At 41.0% G+C, this 13,292-nt stretch overlaps 1 protein-coding gene across 1 annotated transcript in view; it reads left to right on the forward strand.

Moving 5' to 3' along the window:
• Positions 1–13,292, forward strand: part of TANGO6 (transport and golgi organization 6 homolog) — a 214,603-nt gene that overhangs the window by 43,970 nt on the left and 157,341 nt on the right. The window contains exons 8-9 of the mRNA XM_043986651.1: positions 9,024–9,136; positions 12,747–12,923. Of these exons, the coding sequence (XP_043842586.1) occupies positions 9,024–9,136; positions 12,747–12,923 (290 nt within the window). The remainder of the gene's footprint in view (positions 1–9,023; positions 9,137–12,746; positions 12,924–13,292) is intronic.

Here is a 13,292-nt window from a genome sequence, read left to right on the forward strand (position 1 = left end):
CCTGACTCCAGGGCTGGTGCTGTATCCACTGCGCCACCTAGCTGCCCCTCCCACTTTACTTTTAAAAGCCTCAGTTTCCTCATTTGTAAAATGAAGATTACAGTGATTTTCACCACCTACCCAGAGTTGTTATGAAGGTTGAATGAAATAATGTGTGTAAAGCATTTTGTATGTGGCAGCTGTGATGACTATTATAAGTAGATGACTGAAACATAGATTTGGAAGGGACCCCAGAACAAGGAGAATCCCTTATACAAAATACCTGGTGAGTCATTATCCAGTCTTTGCTAGGCAGACCTTGGGGGAAGGTTTTCCTTATATCAGGGATAAATTTCCCTCTTTGCAACTTGGACCTATTACTTCTTTTTTTTTTTTTGCGGGGCAATGGGGGTTAAGTGACTTGCCCAGGGTCACACAGCTATTAAGTGTCAAGTGTCTGAGGTCGGATTTGAACTCAGGTACTCCTGAATCCAAGGCCGGTGCTTTATCCACTGAGCCACCTAGCTGCCTGAACCTATTACTTCTAACTCTGCTCGCTGGGTATAGGCAGAACAAATTTTATCCTTTTTCATTTGACAGCCCTTCAGATAGTTGGAAGCCTTCTCTTCATTTGACCAATCGTCCTCAGTTCCTTCCAACAGTCCTCAAATGTCATGGTCCTTCATAATTCTGGTCACCTTTCTTTGGTCATTCTTTAGTTTATCAATGTCCTTCTGAAAATGTGCTGCCCAACACTGAACTTGGTACTTGAAATGTGGTCTGACTAGGACAGGGTACTTAGGGACTCTCATCTCTCTAATCCTGAACACTGAGTCTTTGATCCAACCTAAGATCACAGCCCTTCTCCCTGGCCATCTGTCTTCTTAACAGCTTTACTGCCCATGCTAGAAACCATCCCCTGGAGGGTTTAACTCTTTCATCTCCAGAACTTCATCCTGGCAGCCACTGTCTTCATTGGTGACAGCCTGAGCTGGCCAGTTATTTCAGACACACTCCAGACATGCTTGGCTTCACTCCACTCCCTTGCCTTCATCCAGGCCAGCATTGTGGGGCAATTGAGGGCATTGTATTGGTCAGAGTTCTGAAGCCTTCCTTCCTTCCTTCTTTTCCTCCATTTGGGGTGAAGTGACTTGGCTAGGGTTACACAGCTACTAAGAGTCTCAGGCTGGATTTGCCTTCAGGTTATCTTAGCTCCAGGGCTTGTGCCTTATTCACTGTGTCACCTACCTGCCCCTTAAGTCTTTCCAAAGTGTTTCTTGACAAGATTTTGTGCATGTACAAATAGTTTTCCTGGTTCTGTCCATTTCACCCTGCATCAGTTCATATAGGTCTTCCCAAGTTTCTCTTAGGCTGTCCCTTTTGTTATTTCTTATGTGCTCAGTTGATGGGCAGACAGCCACTTAGATTCTAGTTCTTTGGTACTATAAAAAGAGCTGTTAAAAGTGTTTTTGTACACATTGGTCCTTTCCTTCTTTCTTGGATCTCTCTGAAGCATAGGCCCAGCAGTGTATCATTGTGTCAAAGAGTTTGCACAGTTCAGTGACTTCTGGGGCTTAGTTCCAAATTGTTTTCCAGAATGGCTGGACTGCTTCATAGCTTCACTGCCAGTTCCTGCCTTGTGTTTTCTCCACAGTTCAGCCTTTCTCTAATTCCACAAGGCGCTGTAGTGCCCTGCACCTTTTTTTACAGCTGTAAGTATAAGGAACATTGCCTTGATTAAGTTCCAAAGCAGAGTACTCAGTCACTTCTTCAACATAGCTCATTAAAACCTCTAGACATTTTTTAAACTAATTTCTGGCTATCTATATTCTCCCCACATTGTGCACTTGTTTTTTTTCCTCCATATAAATATTTTATTATTTTCCAGTTACATTTAGAGATAGTTTTCAACATTTGTTTTTATAAGATATCTAGTTTCAAAATTTTCTTCCTCCCTCCTCCCTCCCCAAGACAGCAAGTAATCTGATAGTTATGTATGTACAATCGCATTAAACATATTTCTGCATTAGTCATGTTGTGAGAGAAGAATCAGAGCAAAAAGGAAAAACCTCAAAAAAGAAAAACAACAACAACAACAACAACAAATAATAGAAATAGTATGGTTCGATCTGCATCTAGATTCCACAGTTCTTTTTTTTCCTGGATTTGGAGAACATTTTCCATCATGAGTCCTTTGGAACTGTCTTGGACCATTGTATTGCTGAGAAGAATGCACTTGATTTGGGGGGGGCGGGGCAATGGGGGTTAAGTGACTTGCTCAGGGTCACACAGCTAGTAAGTTTCAAGTGTCTGAGGTCACATTTGAACTCAGGTCCTCCTGAATCCAGGGCCAGTGCTTTATCTACTGCGCCACCTAGCTGCCCCTGAATGCACTTGATTTTTAAAGACCAAGGTTTTACATTAATTCTGATTAGGATCATAGCTCTTGAGTTAGAAGGAAACTTGGAGTCTTTTAGTCCAACCACTACATGAGGAAACTGAGGCCCAAAGAGGTTAAGTGACTTGCCCCAAGGTCTCATCTCTAACAAGTGACAGAACTGGGGTTTAGATTCAGGTTCTTTGACCTGAGTGCTTTTTCCATTGTGCTATCCTGATTTGATTAAATCTCACCATATTGGATTTGGCTCAGAATTCTAGACTGTTGAGACCTTTCTAGATCCTGATTATCTTTCAACCTGTTAACTTTCCTTTCCAGGTTTGCATGATTTGAAAATTTGATAAGCCTGCCATTTCTACCTTTATCTAAGTCATTGAATAAAATGTTCACCCAAGGGAAGGGATAGATCTCTGGGACATTCTATCAGAGACTCCCTCACAAACTGAAACATTAATGACTACTCTTTGGGTCTGGTCAGTCAGTCAGTCAGTCAGTCTTGAATCTACCCAATTTATTATTATCTAGTCCCTAACTTCTTTTTTTTGTTTGTTTGTTTTAGTTTTTGTTTGCTTTTGGTTTTTTTTTTGCGGGGCAATGGGGGTTAAGTGACTTGCCCAGGGTCATACAGCTAGTAAGTGTCAAGTATCTGAGGCTGGATTTGAACTCAGGTACTCCTGAATCCAGGGCTGGTGCTTTATCCACTGTGCCACCTAGCTGCCCCCTAGTCCCTAACTTCTTAAACTGTAAATCATAACCCCATATGGGGTCTCATAACTGAATGTGGGGGTCATGAAAAATTTGGCAACAGTAGAAGGTTATGTAGACCTATTTTATATACCTGGGGTCACACAAATATTTTGCTGGCAAAAAGGGATCATGAGTGGAAACAGTTTAAGAAGCCTTGGTCTAATCCATATCTCCTTGTGTCTTCTACAAGAATAGCATGAGAGACTGTCGAATACTTGACCAAAATCTATATAAAATCTTTCTACATTTCATTGATCTCCTCCTAGTCTCCTAAACCTGCCAGAAAAAGGAAATGGGATTAGTCTGGGGTGAACTATTCATACTGGTTCTTTGTGATCACCGCTTCCTTTTCTAGCTGTCTACTAACCCTTCCACTGATAATTCATTTTAAATTTTGCCAGGAGTTGAAGTCAAGCTTGCTGGCTTATAATTTTTGCAGACACTGATCCTTGGTTTTCCTTACCAGCTTCAGTTCAGTTCATTCTGTGCTTTAATGTTCCTGACATTTTTTTTATATTGGTTCACAAATGAACGAACAAACAAAAAAACATTTGTTAAATGTTTACTTTGTAGATGCTTTGGTTTTGTGTCATGTTTGTATATTCATCTTCTATTATGTATCCTTACTTTCATCTTCTCTGTATGTGGTTTGGTTTGGTTTGTTTTTTTTGCAGGGCAATGAGGGTTAAGTGACTTGTCCAGGGTCACACAGCTAGTAAGTGTCAAGTTTCTGAGGCTGGATGTGAACTCAGGTCCTCCTGAATCCAGGGCCTTTGCTTTATCCACTGTGCCACTTAGCCATTCCCTCTGCATGTGTTTTTTTGTTTTGTTTTGTTTTGTTTTGTTTACATATAAGGTATTTTATTTTTTCCATTCCATGTAAAAATAGTTCTCAACTTTTGTTTATATAAGCTTTACAATTTCAGATTTTTCTCCCTCCCTCCCCTCCCTCCCCCCTCCCCTAGACAGCAGGTAATCTGATATAGGTTATATCTATATATCTATATCTATATACATACACATATAGATATAGATATATAGATATCAATACACACACACACATATATATATACACATAATAACATTAATCCTATTTCTGCATTAGTCCTGTTATAAGAGAAAAAATCAGAGCAATGATGAAAAACCTCAAAATAGGAAAAAAAACCAACAGCACCAAAAACAAAAGAAATAGTATGGTTTATTCAGCATCTATACTCCACAGTTCTTTTTTTTTTTTCTTGGATTTGGAGATCCTCTTCTATCATGAGTTCCCTGGAACTCTTCTGTACCATTGCATTGGTGAGAAGAATGTCCATCACAGTAGGTCAACAATCAATGTTGATGATACTGTGTACACAATGTTCTTCTGGTTCTGCTCATCTCACTCATCATCAGCTCACGTAAGACCCTCCAGGTTTCTCTGAACTCCTCCTGCTCATCATTTCTTATAGCACAATAGTATTCCATTGTATTCATATACCACAACTTGTCCAGCCATTCCCCAATTGATGGGCACCCCCTCAACTTCCAATTCCTTGCTACCACGTAAAGAGCAGCTATAAATATTTTTGTACATGTGGGTCCCTTTCCCCCTTCCATGATTTCTTTGGGAAAAGACCTAAAAGTGGTATTGCTGGGTCAAAGGGTACTGCGTGTGTTTTTAAAATTAAACTTGGTCAATGAGTTTCCCCTGTATTCATATCAGTTTGTTTTTTTTAATTGTTTAAAAAAAATTTTAAATTTAAAACTCCAAAAAGGAACATTTCCATATACTATACAGCAGAACATAAAAAAGGATTATGTATGAAACTGTGAATCTTTCCCCTACTGCATTCTTTTAAATATTTATGTAATATATATTATATTAATTTTATACATATATATAAAATAAATTCTAGATTTTACTTTTAAAACTGTCTTTGTGCTTCCTTCTGAACTCCATCTCTTCGGTTTGTTTGTTTATGTATTATGTTAAAGACTGGGTTTCTCTATGTAAAAACTTCTTAAACTGTGGGTTGTGACCCCATACAGTGTCATGTGACTGAATCTGGGCCGGGTTGTGAAAAATTTGGCAGTAAATGTTTGATCTGTATGTCTGTTTTATACACCGACATAACTGGGATCGTGTAAAAATTTCTTGGGCGAAAAGGGGTTGCAAGTGGAAAAAGTTTAAGAAGCCCCGATCTGTGTCATCCAGGCTAGAAGTGTGGGGCTACTCATGGGTCCACCCACACTCTCTGACTGCTCTTATTCTGACTTGGGCAGTCTGCCCCTCCTCGGGCACCTTGGGTGACCCTAGCACTTGGGCCCATCATATTCATGTGAGATTTAGTGTGGACAACGATCGGTTTTGCCTACCGCAGCTCAGAACTCCCCTACCTATGTGATCCACTAGCCTCAGCCTCCCCAATAACTTGGGATTACAGATGTGCACCACTGTGCCTGGCTCCTTTGTGCATTTAAAAAAATGTTTCAGTGACCCTCGTTTTTTTTGGGGGGGGGGGCGGGGCAATGGGGGTTAAGTGACTTGCCCAGAGTCACACAGCTAGTAAGTGTCAAGTGTCTGAGGCCGGATTTGAACTCAGGTACTCCTGACTCCAGGGCCGGTGCTTTATCCACTGCGACACCTAGCTGCCCCCATTGACCCTCATTTTTGATGCCACTATTGTTAACTCCATTTCTCTACTCTTTTTTCTATCTGATTTAAAACCCAGGGAGAAAAAAAAAAAAGAAGCCCTTCTTAACAAGTCAAGCAGAATGAATCCATATGGTGGCCCTTTCCAAAAATCTGTGTCTCTTCACCTTGAGTCTATCACCTCTCAGTTAGGAAGTAGGCAACATGCTTCATCCTTAGTCCCCTGGAGACATGCTGATAATAACATGAATAAGAATGCTTTTGTAAAAAAAAAAAAGAAAATTCAAATTTTTAAATTCAAATCCTGCCTCAGACACTTACTACCTGGGTGACCCTGGGCAAGTCATGTAACCCTCTGCCTCTGTTTCCTCATTTGTAAAATGGGGATAATAACAGCATCTACCTCCCAAGTATGTTGTAAAAATCAAATGAGATAATATTTGTGAAGTACTTTGTAAACCTTAAAATGCTACATAAATGTTAGATATTATTATTATCTCATTTTATCCTTACAGCATCCCCAAGAGGTAGGTGCTATTATCCCTACTTTACTGATGAGGAAACTGAGGCATACAGATTAAGTCACTTGCCCAGGGTCACAAAGCTAGTAAATGGCTTAGGCAGGATCTGAACTCAGATTTATAAGCAGTACTCTTTCCACCGTGCCGCCCAACTACTTGCCTCTGGGGTCAGGTAAGAGTGATGTACTCTTCTCCAAAGCCTTCCTCTGTGTTTGTATTCTTCTCTTCTCATGCACCCCAATTATAAGAGAGAGGATATTCCACCTTCTTCTTCTTTCTTTCTACACTAATTTTTCTATTTTCTATTCCCTTTTCTGTATAGTCTTCAAATCCTCAATCCACTCCCAAGTCATCTAGTTTTCTTAACTGATTATTGAGGTTTATAAGGGATGCTTGTTTCTTTTTCTGTATTAAAATGTTAGCACTTCATCGTATAGATGCCCCTTTGAATGCTCCACTCTGGTCTTTTTTTTATTAGGAATCCTTGAAAGCCCTTGAAAGGTACATAAACTTATACTTAGCTTTGCAGCATAGCTATTTCTTGGTTATGAGTCAACATCCTTTGCCTTTTGGAATTTTGTATTCCAATACTTCCTCTCATTCATAGTAGAAACCTCTAGGTCTTGTATGATCCCACCTGGTCCCTTGGTACTTGAACTGCTTCTTTCTGACTATTTAGAGTATTTTTCTTTGAGATGGAAGCTTTGGATTTTGGCTATGACATTCCTGGGAGTTTTCATTAGAGAGTTTCTTTTAGGAGGTGATAGGTTCTTTTAGTTTTTATTTTGCCCTCTAGTTCTAATACATCTGTGTACTTTTCATTTATGATTTCTTGAGATAGAGTGTCTAGGAATTTTTTTTTTAATCTTAGTTTTCAGGGAGTCTAGCAATTCTTAAGTATCTCTCTCTCTCTCTTTTTTTGGTGAGGCAATTGGGGTTAAGTGACTTGCCCAGGGTCACACAGCTAGTAATTGTTAAGTGTCTGAGGCTGGATTTGAACTCAGGTCCTCCTGAATCCAGGGCCGGTGCTCTATGCACTGCACCACCTAGCTGCCCCTAAGTATCTCTCTTTGACCTGCTTTTTTTAGGTAGGTTGTTATTGATATCAGATACCTTACTTTTTTTTTAATTTAAAAAATATTTTGATTTTGTTCTAATAATCCTTTTCTCTCCATGTATCATTGATTTCTGTTTGGTCTTTTCTAATTTTTAGGAAGATTGTTACTTGGGTAAGCTTTACCACTATCTCTTCTAAGTTATTTATTCCCATTTCAGTTCTTTTCTTTCTTTTTCTTTTTTCTTTTTTTTTTTTGGCAGGGCAATGAGGGTTAAGTGACTTACCTAGGGTCACACAGCTAGTAAGTGTCAAGTGTCTGAGGTTGAATTTGAACTCAAGTCCTCCTGAATCCAGGGCCAGTGTTTTATCCACTGTACCACCTAGCTGCCCCAGTTTTTTTTTTTATCATAAAAGTATTTTATTATTTTCCAGTTACATGTAAAGATGGTCTTCAACATTTGTTTTCATAAGATTTTTTTTTTTGGTGAGGCAATCTGATACAGGTTATATATGTACAATCACATTAATCATATTTCCACATTAGTCATGTTATAAAAGACACTTGACACTTACTAGCTGTGTGGACCTGAGTTCAAATGTGGCCTCAGACACTTGACACTTAACTAGCTGTGTGACCCTGGGCAAGTCACTTAACCCTCATTGCCCTGCAAAAAAAAAGGGGGAAAAAAAGAAGAATCAGAACACAAGGGAAAAACCTCAAAAAAGAAAAAAAAAAAGCAGAAGCAGTATGGTCCAATCTGCATTCATAATGCACAGTTCTTTTTTTTGGATGTAGAGAACATTTTCCATCATGAGTCCTTTGGAATTGTGTTGGATCATTGCACTGCTGAGAAGAGCCAAGTCTATCACAATTGATCATAACACCATGTTGCTGTTACTGTGTACAATGTTCTCCTGGTTCTGGTCACTTCACTTAGCATCTGTCCACTTAAATCTTTCCAGGTTTTTCTCAAATCAGCCTGCTCATCATTTCTTCCACTATAATAGTATTGCAATACATTCATATACCACAACTTGTTCAGCCACTCCCCAATTGATGGGCATTCCCTCGATTTCCAATTCTTTGCCACCACAAAGAGAGTGACTATAAATATTTTTGTACATGGTGGATCCTTTTCCCTTTTTTTTTTCTTTTCTTTTTTTTTTAGTGAGGCAATTGGGGTGAAGTGACTTGCCCAGGGTCACACAGCTAGTAAGTGTTAAGTGTCTGAGGCCAGATCTGAACTCAGGTACTCCTGACTCCAGGGCCGGTGCTCTATCCACTGCACCACCTAGCTGCCCCTCCTTTTCCCTTTTCTATGCTCGTTTTAGGATATAGACCTAGTAGTGGTATTACTGGGTCAAAGGGTATGCACAGTCCCATAGCCTTTTGGGCAGGAATTTGTTACTGATTTTAGCCAGCAGTTCAAGTTTTTTTCAAGTAGTATACTCGAGAGTGCCCTATTCAGTTTCCATATACTCAGTATTGCTAGCTATTTTGCTCCAGGCTTTCTACTGGGAACTCATAGCAGGCTCCATCAAAGGCTGTTGGGCTAAAGTTTAGGGCTCCAGGACTTTGTGGAAGATCCCGTTATATCCCCTGCAGAGGTGGGTTCTGTCCTGCCTCTCCAAGATGATATTCCAATCTGACATGATGTTACACCTTTCACTCTCTTTTCTCCATAGGTGTTTGTGGTTGGGAATGAGCCTGGTGCAGCCTTGCTGGAGTCCTTGCTTCCAGATTTGGGGGTTGTATTTTCTCTCTATTGTTTTACTCGGCAGAACGTGTCTCCCTTAAGGTAAGGGACTTGTCTGACCTGGGAATCATCACAGTCTTCCTCTGGGTCATTCCCCTCTCTGGTCTAAGATGTCGTCAGGAGTACCTTCTGGAGCAGTCAGTCAGTCAACAAGCCTTTAGCAAGCACTTTGTCTTCACCAGGCACTGTGCTAAGCGTGGGGGCTACAAAGAGCCAATAACATGGTCTCTGCCCTCCTGGAGCTCACAGTCTGATTGGGTGACAAGTTAAAGACAACTGCATACACACCAGGCATAGGCGGTATAAGTGAAAGGTCTTCTCAGAGGGACAGCACTAGCCAGAGTGGACCTGGGGGACCTCCTGCCATCTGAGTCTCAAAGGAAGCCAGGAGGCTGAGATGAGCAGGATAGAGGGGAGCATGCCCATCATGGGGCATAGACAGACAGGCAGTCAGTAGATGGGGCTTGTGTGGAAGGAGCAGCCAGGAGGCCGGTTCTACTGGATTGTGGAAGGGAGTAAGAAGACTGGAAAGAAATTTGTATTCGAGCCTGGAGGTAACAGGGGTGATGGGTCCTTGAGTAGGGGGGTTGACACAGTCACACCTGCACTGGAGGAAAACCACTTTGGTCTCTGTACACAATAGATCAGAAATCCATTTTTTCTGCCCATTTGAAGAAGTAGGGAATGTTGGTGACTCACAGGAGATGACTGGAAGTCGTGTTTGTCTTATTCTCTGCCTTGCTAGCAGTGAGGGTTTTGAGGTAACACTCCTCACAGGAAAGGGACTTGACATGTTCTCGTGTAAACGTGTCGCTGCTTGGCCAGTGAGAAATACAGGGATTAAGGGTATGGGAAGAAGGAAATAGAGGGTGGCTGATAACCATCTTGTGCCGAGAAAAAACCTGATCCTGGTACTCAGTCATTGCAATAGCAGTGTCTGATTTATAGAAAAGGAAATACTTAAATATTTACAAAGTCATCTTCTGTCATGGAGCTGAAGTAGAACTCATGATGTATTTGATTTGTTTAAAGAGCTGTCATTGACGGAGTTTCATTACTCATGCCCTTTTTTCTGTAGAAGAAATGACATCAATTCATTTACCATGAGCTATTTAGGAACCCTCGATTCTACAGGCAAAATCTTGTCCTACACTTTGCAAATTGTGATAAGCTGGATGGCAATTTGTGTTGATGTTTCCCTTCCTCTCCTTCCAATTTTTCATATTCAAGTGTCATAATAGTAGCTTCTGCTTGTTTCTTTCTTATGATTTATAAGCCATGGTTTATCATTGCAGTTCATCCTCACAATAGCCCTGAGTTAGGTTGGGCGGGTTATTAAGCTATTATATGTCTTGCTATTAAATGACTTGTGCAAAGTTACATAGTAAGTGCCAGTTGGGGACTTCTAATACTTCATTCATTCATTCATTCATTCATTCATTTATGTATGTATGTATGTATGTATGTATGAAGCAATTGGGGTTAAGTGACTTGCCCAGGGTCACACAGCTAGTAAGTGTTAAGTGTCTGAGGCCGGCTTTGAACTCAGGTCCTCCTGAATCTAGGGCCGGTGCTCTATCCACTGCACCACCTAGCTGCCTCTTTCTAACGCTTCTAATACCACAGAGGCCAGGCTTGGTGACCCCTAGTCTGGTGTTTGTCTCATCACGCCCTGCCCCTCACCATCACCATTTGGGACTTTTCCTTTACAAATTCTGCACAGACCAGAAGACAGAAGCCAGGTCATAGGAAGCCAGGGATGCTGGTGAAGGTGCTAGAACGTCTTAGCTAAACTCTTGGTATGCCCCTGGTTTTGAAAAGTGACATCAGATTGGCAATGGAAAGTTACCATTTTTGTCTGCTAACTTTGGTTTAAACTCATTTTGAGAGGAAGTGTACCTTCATGTCTTCATCAGATTGACTGATAGCTAGGATGTTGTAGAAAGAAAACCAGAGGGCAGCTAGGTGGTGCAGTGAATAAAGCACCAGCCCTGGAGTCAGGAGGACCTGAGTTCAAATCCAGCCTCAGACACTTGACACTTACTAGCTGTGTGACCCTGGGCAAGTCACTTAACCCTCATTGCCTCGCAAAAAGAAAGAAAGGGAAAGGAAAGGAACAGGAACAGACCTGGACTCAATAGACATGGTATAAAATTGAAAACTGATTTTAATTCTATTTTTAAGGCTTAGCCAAGCTAGTTTTGATATTCCCTTTGTTGTAAGTTTTACTCAGCTAAGCCCAGCTCACTTGTCTCACAGTTCTTCCCTTGTAACTTGTATCTCCACCCTTGCAACTTTACCCACCTTCTGGGGAAAGGTCACGCTTCACCCAAACTGTTGTAGACCCCTCCTGTTTCCTAAGGTGGGATTGTCTTATCTTTGCCTGGTAATCACATGTCTTGTTTGTGGCTGAGGGGATATTAGAAGGAGAGGTCCAAGGAATGCTAATGTCAGAGCAACCTCAAATGGTTTTTGTTTTCTGGTCTTTCATAATAAGACACAATTATCTAGCTCAAAATTTTGTTATAAAATATCTTGTCGTCCCTCACTCTGAGGGTCTCTCACTCGCTGAGGTAGCCGTTGACCTGCTTTATTTGTAGAAGCTATACTAGTAAACTGGTAGTACTCAGAGTGCTACACTTCAGTTCCCTGTGTTTACCACCATGGCCCTGGGTTTGATATTTACCAGCTATGAGACCTTGGACCTGTCAAACTCCTTATCTGCAAAATGGAGATGGTGATAACCGTATGACATCTCGTATCATTGTTGAGAGGAAAGGGTGTTAGTTACCTCATAGTATTATAGGTCACTGTGAATTATCTGCTGGACTTTAAGCCTCCATCAGGACAGGGAACCATTTCACATGTAAAATCAAAGCTCTTCCAAACTATCACAAACTCCAGGACACAGTAGGTAATTCATGAGGAAGCTAGGTGGCACAGTGCATAGAGCACTGGCTCTGGAGTCAGAAGGACCTGAGTTCACATCCAGCCTCAGACACTTGGCACTTACTGGTTTGTGTGACCTTGGACAAGTCACTTAACCTGATTGCCTAAAACATCTGGGGCCATCTCTGGTCATCCTGATGTTTATATTGCCACTGGACCCAGATGGCTCTGGAAGAGAGAGTGAGGTTGGTGACCTTGCACAGCCCTGCCTCACTTAAATTCAATTCAGTGCAAGTCATGATGTCACCTTCCAATGTCATGGTCCCTTTTGAGAACAAAGGACATTGCCCCACCCCCAAAAAATTACAAAAAAAAAAAAGAGAGAGAGAGAGAACAAAGGACAAACAACAACAAATAATAAAAAAATTTGTTGAATGAATGAATTTGGTTTGTGTCAACATTTATTCTTTTTTTATTGCTTTTTAATTCTTTTTTCTACAGTTGATCTGTATTTTTATTTTAAAGATCACTTAATTTTTTTTCTCCCTAACTGCAAATACTGCTTTTCTTTCTTAAAAAAAAAAAAATGTTCTGCCTCTCTCACTTACCTTCCCTCCCCACATTGAGGAAATAAAAATAATAAAGCCCTCAATTCCTACATGCATAAGCTGCTTTACAGAGGGGCCAATAGTCTTGGGCTACATTAGCTCATTTGCAATAGGGTGTAAGAAGATGGCTCATGCATTACTGTTCTTCCTGCCAGGTCCTTCTGCCAAGAGATCTTGTTGTGGATGCTGGAGAAGATGGAGAGGAAGGCAGCTCTTGCTGCTCTGAAGGGATTGGCTGGTCTGGATAAGTCAGTGCCTTCTCTCCATCCTCTGTGTGAGTTCAGAGCTGCTAGTCAAGGCAGCACAATGGTTACTATCAAAGAGACAAACAGGTGAGTTCATCCTTCTCCCTCCCTCTGTTCTGAAAACTTGATTTAACCCGTTCTTTGGCTTAACCACTAAGGGGAGCCCACAGAAAGGAAACCTCAAACATTCTCTTAAGTTATTGTTGTCCTTGCCATATAGCATCTGAAATGTTAGCATTAAGAAAGCCTGGGTGGGGCTTTTTTTCTAAGAGCCCAGGTGGTTTGAACCTGGTAGTTTGACAGAGAGACAAGCTCACCTGTTCCAGAGTCTTCATACCAGTGAATCAGAGTGAAGAGCAGACTTACCACTGACCTCAACACTACAGAAAACCAAATCATTCTCCCTGAAAATGACTCAAGTGTGTGCAAGCTTACTATGTTAGGTTTGTCTGGTGG

This window comes from Dromiciops gliroides, chromosome 2 (assembly GCF_019393635.1).
Source record: "Dromiciops gliroides isolate mDroGli1 chromosome 2, mDroGli1.pri, whole genome shotgun sequence".
NCBI lineage: Eukaryota > Metazoa > Chordata > Mammalia > Microbiotheria > Microbiotheriidae > Dromiciops > Dromiciops gliroides.